Raw genomic sequence first — 15,577 nt, forward strand, 5'->3', positions numbered from 1 at the left:
CTGAGACTTGCAGTTGTTTGGCTATTGACAGAAAGATGCCAAACTTTGTACGATTATCGCTAACACAAAATATGACCAAACGTAAAGCAATATCAGCTGTGTAAAAAATATCCTAACGCAATACATGATGTGATATTTCTATGTGCCAGTGAGGCACGTCATTGTTTCTTCTTGAGGAAAATCCTCTGCAGATTCACCGCCACCCTGTTGTGGCATACGAGGAAAGCATGTGCTTCGTGGGTAAGCACAGTACGTCAACTTTGTTCGACATCGTGTCGTATCATGTCTCTCAAGGATGAGAGACATGATACGTGTTCATCAGACAGGACTCTGTTCACGCTCCTTCCTTTTGTTGCGCGGGTGTGGCATGGATGAAGCAGAATTTACTGTCACTGCAACAGCATGGGGTGTGTGTTACTTTTAAGATGATGTCACCGTCTTATATTCAGTTTATTTATGTCCATAGTCACGACTCAACCGTTTCACTTGGAGTATTGTGAGCGCTCAATACTCCAATGAGTATCCCCAACTGTTAGCCTAATTAAACAGAAAGTAGGTCAACCTACTATTGGTTGGAGCAGGTCAGTGAAGACAGAGTGTCTGCATAGTGTAACATGAGATTAATGTTGTTGTCAGGAAACTGCTGCAGCATTTGAGCTGGTCTTTGGTAGACTGTAGCGGTTGTATGTGTTTATATCTTATAGTTATGCTAATGCCATTTTATATCTTATAGTTATGCTAATGCCATTTGAATTTCTTTCTTAGACAGGTACCCAGTTCCTCCATTATTATTATTATTATTATTATTATTATTATTATTATTATTATTATTATTATTATTATTATTATTATTATTATTATTATTATTATTATTATTATTATTATTATTATTATTATTATTATTATCATCATCATCATCGTCACAGTTCTGATTACAGACACTCTCAGTGAGTTATATTTGATTCCAAATATAAGCAAATCTCTATGTGTTAAAAGCATCATAAAGAGCAAAAATAAAACTTATAAGCTCAGTGTGTCTTTAATTAGGCTATATAATGTGTTTCACTCGTTGCTGTACGTTTTTGGCTGGAGATGTTTTAATTTTAAATGTATTTATTTATTTATTTATTTGAATGCGCATTCCCCCCCTACAGATTCAAACACATACGGGACACATAAATAGAACAGTGAAGATAATATTGTGGTTAAATATTATTATATTAATCAAAGCAAAGCAGTTTTTATTTTATTTACTGCCAATAGCGAATTATCGTGGAAGTTGACTGTTTATTCCCACCTGCAGGTGGCAGTGTCTCTTACAGCTGCTTCTGTTTCACCCGATGTCAAGTTATAATCCATAAAAATACGGCGAGCAATAAAGTCGCACTTACCATCACATGTAAGCGCAAATATGTCCAAATTACCACAAAAAACGCTTTGATTTTTATTGCAAAAATAAAAAATAAAAAATAAATCATAAAATCTGAGAAGATTTTCAATATCATTTCATTTCAAGAATCGATTAATATTTTAACCGTTTTGTTTGCGGGTTTTATCAACACATTCTGGCACAAGCAACAATTTAAGGACATTCATGACCTTGATCTGAAAATGAGTTTGACATCCCCCGGCTTTTCCCACTCAAATATAATACATCCATCGTGGAATTTTCAAATATTAAGTTTCATATTTTTTGGAAAGTGCCACTGAACAAATGCTAATTTTTGTTTTTTATTTTTTGCAAGAATCCAACATGTGAACGGGAAAGTCTCAAAGTACAAAAAACGCTGTTTGTGTGGCTGTTTGCTCAAGGGCGCTCAGAGCATTTGTGGTTGTTTTGGGATTTTTTTGTGTGTGTTTTTTGACAATCAAAAGAGGGAGAAATTTGGAAAGTTTTTTTTTTTTTTTGGGATTTTACGGGGTCAGCCGACTGCATCAGCTGACCGACGCTGACGCGACACTTCCCCGGTCCGCAGACAGGGGGCACTGCGCAGCACTTTGACACAACTGATTCAGCATCTGCGCTCTCAGCCGCTTGTATCCGAGCAACCGGCGGGGTAAACAAAGCAGGTACGGACAGGAACGCTTGAAAACGACGAAGACGAAGAAGAAAACATTTTCAAGTGGAAGTTCCAGAATTTCTCATGTAGGAGAGAGAGAGAGAGAGAGACAGAGACAGAGAGAGAGAGAAAGAGAGAGACAGAGAGAGAGAGAGTGAGAGAAAGAGAGAGAGAGAGAGAGAGAGAGAGAGAGAGAGAGAGAGAGAGAGAGAGAGAGAGAGAGACAGAGAGAGAACAGTTTGTCCCCAGATTCCTCATCATGATAGCTGGCAGTGGCGCAAGAATGTACGGAATTCAACGGAGACAGAGAGTAGACGGCGCGTGCTTACATAAGTGACGTTAATCTGATGTCAGACGCGATGTCAGGCTGGGCGGGTATCGACCTGTGGCAAAGGTGCGCGCGCGCGCGTTTCACAGAGGTGCGACTGCGTCGCGCTCCTTGGTTACCGTTGCTATGTTTACGGCCGTGCCTCGCTGGGTTCTTTTTTTTTTTTTTTTTTTTTTTTTTTTTTTTCTTTGCGCAAAGCAAACAAAAAGTGATCCTGGGATTTTTCTTTCTTCGTTTAATCTTAAATGTCAAGAGGGGTGTGGGTTGGCCCAGACAGGTAGCTCTGTCACGCACTAGAACTGAAAACACTGAGGGCTTTCCTTCTGCAGGAGGGGAAACCTTTGTGTGTATATATATGTATATATGTTTACATCAGGGACAATGTTTTCAATTCCAGGAATAAAAGTATAAGCCAGGAATAATTTCTGGCTTGTACTTTTAGTGTTTTCCTGCACAGGTTTTTGCCTCTGGTTGGGTAACACCAGACTGTCGCCATAGTGGAACAGCTGTTGCTTCACTGACTGGAGAATACCCCCAGCAACCAGCTGTCTGACCTTTTTTTTTTCTCCTCCAAGAACAAAGAAGCAGGAGGAGAAGTGAGGAAATCCTCTGTCTCTTTAAAACTTCACTGTGTGTTTTTTAAAAATATTATTATTATTTATTCACTTATTTCGAATCTATTTGACAAAAGTGAACACATGAAAATGTGAGTTTGTCTCCTGGACAAAGGTTTCCAGACGTCGACTGTGACACATCGGTTCGCACCCCTGGAAGTAAATTCCACTTTTGCTGCAGCAGCATCATCATTTCACAAAGAAAAATTCTGAAAAAAATCCAAATGTGTTGGAGCGTTAAGGTCAGTTGGGGACGCTGAAGTGAGGAGCTATAGCTGCTAGCTCTGCAGCACAAACATAAAACCCTCCCGTAAGTAAATACTTAAAGCAAAAGACATGAAAGTCTTTTTATTTACATTCACAGCTCTATAAGAAGAAACACATCAGCAATAAAAATCAGACTTAATACTTAAAGCCCAGTGCTTCAAGTATTATTTTTAAGTTATGATATTCTTTGTTGGTTCTCAGCCAGCCAAATAAAGCAATTTAAGTTATAATTTAAATAGGCCATAACTTGTATTGCACTTTATATTTATTTTCTAGTCAGGTAAAAAGATTGGACGTGCATTTGGATGGTTTCTGTTGAGAACATGAAAAATCGACACTTTTTTTTGTTTGTTTTACTTGTACGCTTTACCAGAATTTGGTTTAAAAAATTTCAGACATTTCGAAGGTTTCACAATGCCATGCACTACAAAGGTTCCTGGGGCCTTTGAGAAAAAGAGAAAAAGTCCCACAGCATCATAGATCCTCCGCTGTACTTGCAGCAGTGGCCATGAGGTGCTTTTCAACCAATTCACCTTTGGTTTCAAGCCAATGCCACTTGAAAAATGTCTTTAAAAACAACAAAAAAGAAAGAGTTAATCTTAGTTCCATAGAGTTCCCGTTAAATCTTCAGCAGAGCTTAGGAAACTCCATGCATTTATATGGATGTGAACTCCCTCATCAGAACAAATATGGGTCCCTTGTGTTACATCATATATATTCCCAAGTGAAACAGAAGCTAACGGAGATGGTCCTGGAGCCTCTCATCAACTTACCAAAACACATGGATTTAAAGAAATATTTAGGAGTAATTCACCTATATTTTCCAATTATTTCTCAGCATGGGCCTGCCACTCTCCCCCCCCCCATCACTGCTATTGCTGGTCCGACACGTTGGACCGAATGAACCTAAAAATAAATCTTTTTCTGAGATAAATAGCAGATTTAATTCATCCTTTGTTTCTTTTGCCTTTTCATATTGATATTGTTTAAACGCAAACATTTCTTCTATTATAATTTTTTTGTTGTTTTTTGGGGGGGGGGGAGGGGGCTCCAGACTCCCAATGCCCCCCCCCCCCCCCCCCTGGGATTTACGCCTATGCCGAGGAAGGAAACAAAACAAAAAAATCATAATTTTTATTTGCTTATCTGATTTCATGACAAAAAAACACAAAAAAATAATGTTTATGATTTTAATACTTTATGTACAAAACAAAATGTTAAATTCAGAAATATGGATTTTCTCCATGCGTGTAAATGAAAAAAAAAAAATCAATTTACCAAAACATGCACTGCTCATGGAATCAATCCCAATATAACCCTTTTTTTCCTTCCTTTTCTTTTTGCTGTTAAAATAATAATAATAATAATAAAAACGCCAACAAAATCCACTTGGTGATTTGGTGACCCTGAACTGATTGTGCACATTTTGAGCCGGCCATCGCTCCTCCATGGCCGGCGTGAGTTTTCAAAGTCTGGAAACTCGTCGCCGCGTTTTTCGAACTTGGCCAAGTGAGGAAAATTTACGCTGCGCTGCACTTTGGTCAGCCGCTATGAAACATAATTTCCCCCAGAGCACGAAGGGAATTCTCCAAGAGGGGGAGACGAGGGGGGTTGTCTCTTCCTCTCTCATCTCATTCATGCCCGTCGAGTCTCATTGAAGCTCATGTGGCCCCCGAGCAAAAAAAAAAAAAACAAACAAACAAAACGCACAAGGCAGGTAGAAAATAGGTGTCTAATAGGAAACTACAGATTTTCATTCTGAGTCTCCGTTTTGGAGAGTGAGGAGGGGGGGATTTTTCTCTCAAAAGCACAGCTTCGATGTGATTTCCCTTGTGCCGTTTCGAAGCCAGTCGGAAATCCCCCCGCCGTGGCTCCGCCCAGGAGAGCGCACAAAAAGCCTCCGCCGTCCCCGCCGCAGACGCACACAAGTCTACGGACCCGACAGACAGACGCGCTCTCGACAAAAAGTCAAAAACAATGGCCGTTCACGCGATGCACGGACAAATGGATTATAACTTGGACAGCAAGCAGGGGAAGATGCTGGAGGACCGCCTGGACAGCGGCGTGGACTCCTTAAAGGACGAGGCCCTGATGATTGAGGACTTTAAGGACCTGGCCGTGAGGTGCCAGGAGGAGAACACGGAGGAGTGGGAGCCGTGGAGGGACGCGGTGACCGAGGACGGAGACACGTAAGTGGAGTTTTGCACTGTGCTTGTTTTTTTTTTTTTTTTTTTTTTAATTTTTTTTTTTTTTGCAATTCTGCGCAAAAGAAAAAAACAAAACAAAAAATCCTCTTTATTCCGGAAATTCGCGCGCAATGCTTAAAAAAAACAAACAAAAAAAACAATAACAAAAAACAAGAGAAGTTGGTAAATGCGGATGCGATTTGATCAAAGCTGCAAAACAAATTCTAAAAAACAACAACAAACAAACAAGAAAAGCGCAGTGGGAAGGTTAGAGTTTGCACAAAAGGGCAAGTTTCATATAAACCACGACAAAACAACAACAAGAACAACAGCAGTAAAAAATAAAAACATAAAAAAGTGCGTGCAAACTGGCATTCAGGAGTGTTTGCAGTGCGGGGTGTGCGCGCAGTCTGGGGCGGTGCTAAAGTCCGCTCTGCGCACTCAGGAAAGTCCCTGGCCCGATGCCAGGAACTGATAAAGCATCAGATGTGTCAAGCCACAACTGGTGGAAATAACCCGACAAAACTCCACTGTTGCGAAACGCTCCGCTGTTTAGCCTTTGTTCTCTCTTATATGACTGAAACCACTTCCCCCTGTGTGTAGTTTCTTTTTTTAAAAGCTCTCTTTTAACAAAAATCCTCCCCCCCTCCCTCCTCCTCTCAACAGGCTGCTCCACTTGGCCATCATTCATGAAGCCACTGAACATGCCCTTCAGATGATCCAGCTCTCCAGAAGTCACTCTTTCCTCAACAAACAGAACCACCAAAGACAGGTAACAATCAACACCATCCCCTTTGCAGCTGATCAGGAGCCTTACAGGTTCCTCAACCTTAAGTCTCATGCATCGCCTAAATAATCCGCGTCCTCTTCCTCAGACTGCCCTCCACCTGGCAGTGATCACTGAGCAACCCAAGTTGGTGGACTGTCTCCTGAAAGCCGGCGCTGACCCGCTGCTGACCGACAACAGCGGCAACACAGGTCTCCACATCGCCTGCAAACGGGGCTCCATGGCGTGCTTCGGCGTCATCACCCAGAACTGCCAACGCCACCTCACCTCCGTCCTGTCCATCCCCAACTACAGTGGTAAGCATTGATCTGTGCGAGTTGTTGCACCTCGATCGAACTTGTTCGAAGTCGGGTCCCTAACAGAGCCTCTCTTCCGCCTTTCCCAGGACACACCTGCCTCCACTTGGCGTCCATTAATGGCTACGTTTCCTTGGTGGAAAGCCTCGTTCAGCTGGGAGCGAACATCAACGAACAGGTAGGTCTCGGTCCAGACGAAACTCCACAACGTCTTTCCGAAACCGCTACCTGAACACGGATCTAACTGTTGGCCTTTACGGTTTTCTCCCAGGAACCCTGCAGTGGACGGACAGCGCTTCACTTGGCTGTCGATCTGCAGAACCCCACGCTAGTCCGATGCCTTCTTGACCTGGGCGCAGAGGTCAACTGCCAGAACTACGGAGGCTTCACGCCGTACCACCTTACGTACGGGCGGCAGAACGACGAGATCCGCTGCCAGTTGTACGAGCGGACGGCACTGGAGCTGAGGGCGCTGCCTGAGAGCGAGTCTGACGACAGCGACATGGAAGACCTGGAGTTGCTGGAGGATGAGGTAAGCGTCTTTATGGGATTGGCGCCGCTGAGATAACACTTCTCTGATAGTACGATCTCCCAAAGTGAAGCAGGATTTCTCACGAGTTCTTGTCTTTCATTTCTTTAGGTCTATGACGACATAGTGTTTGGGAAGTAGAAAAGGGACCCTCATCGCTCATGGTGCGAATGTCAAGCTGCTAACGGGTTTGCCGAAGAACGGCTCCCAACGGGGTGCAGAAGCCGGTCATGCTCCCCCTATCCATGTCCCGCTCCCTCCTCTATAGCCAACGGTTCAGGCACGTGGGTGCTGGCCCCCGAGACTGCAAAACGAGGAACGAAGATGGTTGTACGGTCAAGATTGCTGAAAAAAAACAACGCCGGCGAGACCTCCATACGGTCCACAACTGTGTAAAAATATAAATATATTGTATAAATGCAAGCTATGTAACATATTGTAAATACAGAGATCCTATTTTTGTACCAAGTGTGAATTTAAACACTATTATCTTGAAAGTAAAATAATAAAAAAAAGTCTATGAACATGAGCAGTTGTGACTCGTGGTTTTTCCTCAGCTGAGCCAATAGTTGAATTTCCCTCCATATGAAGGATGACTCTTCGCTGGTCTTTCCAAAACTTTGTAAGAAGCGTCATTTCTCACAATAAACCACAAGGCAGAGTGGTTTATTGTGAGAGAGAGAGAGAGAAAAAGATCAGAGTAAGCCCCGGTAGGAACAGTATGGGATTTCCTTTGTTGGGCGAGATCAGCGGGTCTCTGAGTCACCGCGCTGAAAAGTCCCTGGGCTGCAGGAACACGGCGTGCTCGCAAACATTCCACTCTGAGCGGCAGCCGTGGAACTGGCACCGCTGGGTAGTCACAGCGACAAGGAAATGTTCCGTTTTTTGGGGCAGGAGTGGGGAAGAAAGCCCAGTCGATTTACTGCTGTATCATAACAAGGAAACTGTTCCAAGTCTGGGAAGTACAAGACTTCCTGTTCGAGATAAGCTGGAATATCTTAAATGGAGAATTTCCCGCAGGTTCCTGGTGCTGGTCGCTTCCTGGGATAAATTTCATAATCCTGCTCCGAAATGGAAATGCAGCCACAGAGAGTGCAAGAGAAAAGAGGATGTCATGAGAGTTGACGCATGTTTGAATTTCTGATGAATCCCGGTGACAGAATAGCCAAAGAATGAGCCGAGATGGATGCGCTCATTGATAAGAATCCTGAAGCTTCTCAGTTGAAAAGAAGACCGTGTGTCAAGTTACACAAAACCATTCAGAGCTAATAAGAGAAACTTTCCCCTATTTCAGCTGAACGTTTCCTGTTCGTTGTAACTGAGCTACTTTTGTCATGATCTTATGTACTTCAGAAAAAAAAAAAAAAAAAAACGAGGTCAAATCAGTGACAGTGTAGTAAAATAACTTCAGAGTCATATGACTAGAGCCACAACAGGAAGCCCAGGTGCATGTTCCCATAACCGTTTCCACTTCTGTCAAACAAAAGGCTGTACATTAAATACAGCCTCGCACGCTGAACAGCAAATAGGACCAAAAAAAATTCGTTTTACTCCAAAAACTTGTTTTATTGTTGAATGAAATCATATGGAGGAGAGGGGGACAGAGGATAAATGTACAGCAAACAAAGATAAACACCATCTTCCATCTGGGAAAACTGCACTTCCCATCATGCTCTGCGTCAGTCAAACAGGTGGCGTCTCGGCGCCCGCTCAGTCCCGCTCTGCCAACGACATGAGGTGGGCGTCTACTTCAGACTCTGTCAGGATCCTGCAGGAAACGACGGCAGAAAGACGGTCGGTGATGTTTGTGGAATTCCCAGATTAACGCTGCCTCTGGCGCGTTTGGTTGCGTTTATGACCCTTGAACGCTGATGAATTACAACCATGAATCTCACAAAATTGGCCTACTCAAAGTAACTCATGGTCAAAAATCAGAAGAAAAGTGACACATGGCTTTCAACTGAAAACCTGAGTTTGTGTTCATAGAAACATCTCTGGCTGCAGTTTAAGCTCCAAGACTTTCCAAATGGACTTAGGTCTCGACTTTGACTAGGCCGTTCTTAGACATAAATATGCCTTGATTCATGTTCAAAGGCTGATTCTCCACCCTTGTCTTAAGTCTGATCAGGCCTCTAAAGCAGGGGTGGGCACTCCTGCTCCTCGAGGTCCAGTGTCCTGCAACTCTTTTGCAGGAGACGTGCAGGAGACAAGAGACGTCTCCCTTGTCCAAAACACCTGAATCCAATAACTGAATCACCTCCTAAATGCAGTCAAGTTCTCCAGAATCCTGCTAATGACCTCATTTGACTCATGAGGTCATTTGACTCAGGTCTGTTGAAGTAGAGATGCATCTAAAAGCTGCAGGAGACCGGCCCTCGAGGACCAGGAGTGCCCACCCCTGCTCTAAAGGGTTTTCTTGCAGGTATGACCCACATTTACCTCCATTGCGCTTTCCTGACCCTACTGAAGGAGAGCAACCCCACAGCATTATGCTGCCACCGCCACTTTTCACAGTTCAGAAGCTCAAGAAGTTGTCATGAGATTAAACATTTATGAATTCTGAATGCAAACTTCAGGAGGATAAGATTGAGAACAGGTGCATGCCACACATTTCAGATTTTTAAATTGAATTTTTTTGTGTGTGAAATTATGACTTCCTTTTCTTTTAGTTCCCCAATTACAATATAGAAAGGTTTATGGAAAAAAGTCAAATAAAAAGCAATTCTTATTCCTAATATTTCTGAATCGATTCAAAATGCTCAAAGATCAGTTTTAGTGTGTATAATTTTTTTGTCAGATTACATTTTGAATAATTCCTTGATACTATTTTCTATTTAATAAAAGACCAGGCAGCTAAACTAACCTAACACTGGGAATTTAAATGACAGTTTTATGCAAAAACCTATATTTGTGTAAATATAGATTTGATGCAGTATGAAACTTTATGATAGAAATATTTTCAGTAAATGTTCTGTTTATCTTGTCTTTTCCTTCCACATAACGTAAATAGAAAAAACTAGTTTCTGAATTAAAAATAGCTTCTGAATCAAATTGTGACCCTAAGAATCGCTACATTGAAAGATTTTCATCTCTAGTGAATTCATACTTGTGCAACACTGATGAGAAAATACACTCTTCAAAAAAAAAAAAAAAAAAAAGCCTGACAGTAATGCCTCTGAGCTGCTCTGCTTTCACTTCTGAGAAGCAATCATCTGCTGAAAATGTACCTGAACTTGGGCTCCTGTGTTGTCACAACGCCCACCTCCAGCTCAGAGGGCTTGAAGTCAATGGAAAGGACAGTCGAAAGACAAGAAATGGCCGTCTGAAGTAGAGAGAGAGAGAGAGAAAAAAAAAACAAGTTTAGGAGACAGAGCAGAGTCAGGTTTCACTTTATCACAGTAATGTGGATTTATTACACCTTTAGTGCTTTTCTGCTTCTTGTAAACAGAACATGATGGTTATATAATGTGTTAGAGGAAGGCAGGAAACCACCACAGGTTACGCAAGCTGCTTTCACATTCAGGTTGATTTCTCATCAACGTCGGCAGAACAACCTCACCTCGATCGTTTGCTCGAAGGTCCAGTCCAGTTTCTTTTTTACTTTCTTCTCCAAGAAGCTGGTGGCTTCTGTCTGCTTCACTCCGGCGGCGGTGGCCTTGAAGCCGCAGTAGTAGCCGGCCGGGTCACACTTGTACACCTGCGGGCCGTACTCCTCGTCCACGCCAATCACGATCATACCTGCCGATCAGATGGACACGCACCCGCGTTCACTCCCAGGCGAAGCTTCCGAGGGCTAAAAACACGGGACGCGGGGCGTCAACTCACAGCAGCCCAGCGGTCGCATCTCTGCGTTCTGCGTGTAGACCTGCGAGATGTCGGCGATCCTCTTGCACAGCATGTCCACCGGGATCTCGTAGCCGTACTTGTACTGCCAGTTGGCCGCCTCGTAGCGAGCTCGCTGGACCTGAGACCTGCTGTCAGCTGTAGGGAGGCGACGACGACAAAACATGATTCGCTTCCAGTTTTCACTTTGAAACAGGCTAAAAAAATACATGTGTTTAAATCAATAAACACTTTGTAGAAAGTTATGTTTCTACAAAGGAAAATGTGAAACACAGCACATAGACAGCTTGCCCGTCTTTTTGCAAGCAAACTTGTGTAACAAGCAGAACCACGTCTGTTACAGAAAAGTCGACTTTGCTGCACTTGATCAATCAACTTTTATTGAATGTATTTAACTCAGCAAAATATGGCAAACGATTTGAAAGTAAGCGATCCAAATCCTGTTGGAATGACTGTTGAAATTTGTTCCACCAAGCGTAAAAGAATTTAAAAACTCGCTGTAACAGAAAACGTGCAAAATTCTTAAAATACATCTTTCCTCCAAATAAAAAACAAAACAAAACCTTGGATAATCATATCTACTTGACTTGATGATTTTTTTTGTTTCTTTCTTGGCCCATTAGTACTTTTTGCTTTAATGATTTTATCTTCATACCAGCTCATACAGGTACAAAACAGACTTGTGTCCCAGTTCAAAAACTAAAAAAAAGAGGACAAAAGTATAATAAAATTTAAGATTTAGGAATTGTTGCTTTCCTGTTTTAAATAATGAGAAGCTCATAACTACATACACTTTGGTGAGTCGTACGGTTTCTTGTACAACAGCTCAACGTCTTTATTCATCTATTCAGTTTGAACAATCTTGGTCTGAATTGCTAAAATGTATAAAACATATGCAAATACTGCCACGTGTATCCAATGCATCTAATTATTTGTTTTCTTCCTATGCAGTCTCCTAAATAAATGTCTGTGTCTGTAATATTGTCAAGTTAATCCGACTCCAAATTTGTGGTTATGGGCATGATCTGTATTAATTAGACTGGATGAACAATCTTTTCTGGGGTTCCGCAACCAAAGGGACGGTTCAGAATGAGGAATTTCAGCAGAGCCCATAATAAAGGCAGAAAGTGACTCATCAAAATCCTGCAGCTAATTAGATACAAACTCTCAGTTAAACAGCCAGGACAAATGACAGTCTAGTCATAATTGCATGTCCCTGCTAGTCTACATGTCTCAGAAGAGGCATAAAAACACATTTAACAAAATATTTGCCTGCCTCATGTTTCCTTTACATGTTACAAATCCTACAACATGTCAACATACATAAAACAATTGGCGCAGAAAGTCAATTGTATGCAACACAACAGCTCAGTGAGGTCTTGTAAAATTCTATGTTTCAATTGTGCCAATTGTCCCCAGATTTCTTGCCAATCTGTTAGCTTCATGTATTAGATAAGGATGCGTTTCAGTAACTGAGTAACCCAAGTCTTATTTTAAAGAGGAAAACTAAACAATTTAGTAAAATTGTCTCTCTAATACAGCAAATGTTGAGGATTTCTGCTTTTAACTTCAATTTAACAAACAAGGGTGGAATGTGAAAAGATAATTAGACAAGATAGTAAGTTTTTGTATGCTGACTCTACATCTCTACATCAATGCACATAAGTGGTTGTTATGTGCATGTCAATTGGTTATTGACATGAGAGTATGTTGTTGCTTTAAAAAACTCATTGCTACTCATGCTAAGCTCAGCTTTTCAGTATTGTATACACCTTCTGCCTCTACGCAGTAGACCTTCCTCACCCGTCATCCCAGACATTACACATCCAATGTTGTCTGTTATTCTGAAGAGGTGGGTCACTGTGGAGGCATCCAGAAGCTTATCCTGTCGAAAAAAGAACCAGAGCAGTGAGGAAAAAGGTCAACATCTTTTATGGATCTGGAAAAATGCAAGCATCCCTTGACTCACCGGTACTTTTTTTTGTGTTACAACAACTGCACAGTCCTTCCCTCGGACCGCTACCGACGTTAAGCCGCCCTGGTTTATAGCCTTGAAAGCATATTCTGAAAAAGATGAAGAAAAGAAAATGCAGTGAAAGATTTTCATTCAGCTGAAAACCTGAACCATGACAGGCTTCAGAGGTGAAAGGGTGATTCAGATCTTTAACTACTGTATAATAAACGTCTCACGTTTTTTTCACAGAATGAAAATAGTACAATAAAATGAACAAACTCTTTCGAAATACAAATAATAAACACAAATGAAGGCTGTCTCTCGTAAACAAGCTATGTAAAGTGTAATGCTAACTATGCTAATTAGCCTAGCAGCAGGCTCGCTCTTAACATTTGCTACTTTGTTACATATTAGCGTCATAAAAGGAAACGCAAATGTAACAGCACGGACATTCTAACCTGATGTTTCAAATTTATAAGTGACTCTACTTTCGCTTTGGCGGGTGTCAAACAGGAGCCGGCCTCAGCGAACCATGACAGAGCATTTAGCTAGCTAGCAAACAAATGAGCCAACGAAGCGGCTCCTGTCAACGTGAGCAGCTCCAGAATACTGACCGACTTGATAGAGCCTCCCCTCGGGGGAAAAGATGGTGATGTGTCGGTCGAACCCTGCACTCGAGCCTCGGGACATTCTGTGAGCTGAAAGTTTTTGGCCGGAAAGTTCGTTTCCCCCCAAATGAATTTGCAAGCAAGACTTTTACTTCATGAGCAAATATTTCCACCCGGAAACGGATTGGAGAGGCCGAGAACTTCATCCGGTGTGAGAGGTCTTGTCGCGTTACCATGGCGATTCAGTAAGTAGGTTTAGTAGAAGGAGAACAAAATCGATGAACTACGATGAAAATGTGATTTCACTCATGAAAGGGAATTTTTAGCATATTAACAAATTTGTTTAATTTATAAAATATATTTATGGATAGCAGGAGTTGCTTGGTAACTAGCTGCATTTACTTGCGTCACTTTTTATTATTATTTTTTAAATGTGCGTTTAAGAATATTTTTACTAGGCTTTTTACTTTTCTACTTGAGTAACTTCATTGAAAGAACAACAAACACGTTTTTTGCCAAAGATTCACTAGACTCAGACACACACCTGCAGTTTTTGTTAAGGTTACGTAAGTTTGTCCTATTGAAGGAAAATGTTTCTTTTGCCTGATTTTATATTTTTCGTTTTTGTCAATGACCATTAAATTAAAGAGACAGACACCCAATTTCAAGGCATTAAGTTGCAAATTAAAATTTCTTCCAAGACATATTTTAACGCATAGCATTTTTATAACAACTGAAGGGAACGCAGTTACTTGAGTGTGCTATAAAATGGAACTATAGGGGCCTGCAATAACACTGACACTGTAAGGCTGCTGGATGAAGTAGGGCAGTCTGAAAGATTATGATATTTGCAGATGATGTTGTAATCTTTGGTAGGGGGTGGAAGAAACAAGACAGATTATGGTGGAGAAGAGAGTGCATGTGACGGAGTGAATCGAAATGGCTCTCAGTGAGTCTCTGGCAGGAGTAAAGTTGCAAGGTTGCAAGGGAAAATCTGAAAAATGTCACAAAGGAACGAAATCCACACGAAGTAACGTTAAAAAGCTGCTTTAGCAGATAAATCCCACATGAACTGCAGTCATTTTTAAACCGACGCACATCGTTTTGGTGTTTAGCGACCCAGTTTATCTTCTGAACAACCTGCAGTGCTGCAATGCCATGCTTATTGCTGCAGAGGAAACAAAGGTTCCTGTTTGTGAGCTGCAACTGCTGTGACTTTTTACAATTTACTAACAGAGTGGTTCAGACCAGAAGACATATATGGGGCTAAAGGTCTTCAAAAAAAAAAAGCAAAAAAAGCCCCAGTGTTCCTCCAGTGAGTACTTCAGGGCCAACAAGTGGAAAAAAAAAAGTCACATGGTTCCCACACGCTGACATTTGATCTCAACTAACTCTCATGCAGAAACGGTTCGACCTCACGGAGACTGTGGATTGACATGTCGTCCTTTTCGATTGTTTTTCATTTGTCGCTCCCAGCGATGGCTGGATAAAAATACCAATTGCATGCACATGTGTCGGCCCTGCAAGTATGCAATCGTGTATTCGCAAGAGTCTGTGGGAACCCAAGTGAGGAAGTGATGCGTGTTACAATTTCCTGCGAGCGCAAAACGTTGAGGTCTAAGTAAGGTCCTGCACAACTACAAGGCGACATCGTAAACAAATACTGTAAATAGTCATGCTTATGCTTTAAAGCTGGCATGAGAAGAAGTTTTCATTTTGTTCTAGAGTTATTCATGGATAAATAAAAGGTTATAGATGACTGCATATGGCTGCTGGTCAGTGTAGATGATATCAAAGGGTCATCTGCAAGGGAGGAGAAATTACTCATGTCTTGGTAAAATCCCAAATCCCATTTCCTTCTTCCTTTGCTCTAATGTCCACTCTGTGTGTCATGAGGGATTTTCCCTTTGCAGATAGATGGCAGCCACATAGAGGATGTCGGCTTCCTCTTCATAAGTTACTTACTTATTCGGATAATGACTCACGAGGGAGATCGGTGAGGTGGCAGGATGTGCGATCGGCAGAAGCAGAATCTGGACTCGGCGACGCACCTGCGGATTAATGGCGGCTAAAAGGTTCTGACGATCACTTCCAGGCAAAAAGTC

The 15,577-nt window shown here is 41.8% G+C and overlaps 2 protein-coding genes across 2 annotated transcripts; one reads left to right on the plus strand and one right to left on the minus strand.

Annotated features, from left to right (window-relative positions):
- Positions 1-5,178: 5,178 nt before the first annotated feature.
- nfkbiaa (nuclear factor of kappa light polypeptide gene enhancer in B-cells inhibitor, alpha a) lies at positions 5,179-7,596 on the plus strand. Its single transcript, XM_055044689.1, has 6 exons — positions 5,179-5,458; positions 6,122-6,227; positions 6,331-6,538; positions 6,628-6,716; positions 6,810-7,070; positions 7,179-7,596. Exons 1-6 carry the CDS (start codon positions 5,247-5,249, stop codon positions 7,206-7,208), a joined length of 906 nt encoding a protein of 301 aa, XP_054900664.1. The 5' UTR covers positions 5,179-5,246; the 3' UTR covers positions 7,209-7,596.
- A 1,018-nt stretch (positions 7,597-8,614) lies between these two features.
- Positions 8,615-13,674, minus strand: LOC129369262 (proteasome subunit alpha type-6). Its single transcript, XM_055044677.1, has 7 exons — positions 13,479-13,674; positions 12,880-12,974; positions 12,714-12,795; positions 10,893-11,048; positions 10,627-10,805; positions 10,295-10,389; positions 8,615-8,835 (listed from the first exon to the last, which is right to left on the minus strand). Exons 1-7 carry the CDS (start codon positions 13,552-13,554, stop codon positions 8,778-8,780), a joined length of 741 nt encoding a protein of 246 aa, XP_054900652.1. The 5' UTR covers positions 13,555-13,674; the 3' UTR covers positions 8,615-8,777.
- Between the last annotated feature and the right edge of the window lie 1,903 nt (positions 13,675-15,577).

This window comes from Poeciliopsis prolifica, unplaced genomic scaffold (assembly GCF_027474105.1).
Source record: "Poeciliopsis prolifica strain line A6 unplaced genomic scaffold, Auburn_PproV2 SCAFFOLD020, whole genome shotgun sequence".
Classification (NCBI taxonomy): Eukaryota; Metazoa; Chordata; class Actinopteri; order Cyprinodontiformes; family Poeciliidae; genus Poeciliopsis; species Poeciliopsis prolifica.

What these genes read in the sequence shown, in the direction of transcription:
- nfkbiaa (XM_055044689.1), top strand. Translation starts at nt 5,247, where the DNA reads ATGGCCGTTCACGCGATGCACGGACAAATGGATTATAACTTGGACAGC. An exon ending in GTGACCGAGGACGGAGACAC is followed by an intron (nt 5,459 to 6,121) that starts GTAAGTGGAGTT and finishes TCCTCTCAACAG; the next exon opens with GCTGCTCCACTTGGCCATCA. An exon ending in GTCCATCCCCAACTACAGTG is followed by an intron (nt 6,539 to 6,627) that starts GTAAGCATTGAT and finishes CGCCTTTCCCAG; the next exon opens with GACACACCTGCCTCCACTTG.
- LOC129369262 (XM_055044677.1), bottom strand. Translation starts at nt 13,554, where the DNA reads ATGTCCCGAGGCTCGAGTGCAGGGTTCGACCGACACATCACCATCTTT. An exon ending in GGGGAGGCTCTATCAAGTCG is followed by an intron (nt 12,975 to 13,478) that starts GTCAGTATTCTG and finishes CATCTTTTTCAG; the next exon opens with AATATGCTTTCAAGGCTATA. An exon ending in TGTAATGTCTGGGATGACGG is followed by an intron (nt 11,049 to 12,713) that starts GTGAGGAAGGTC and finishes GCCTCCCTACAG; the next exon opens with CTGACAGCAGGTCTCAGGTC.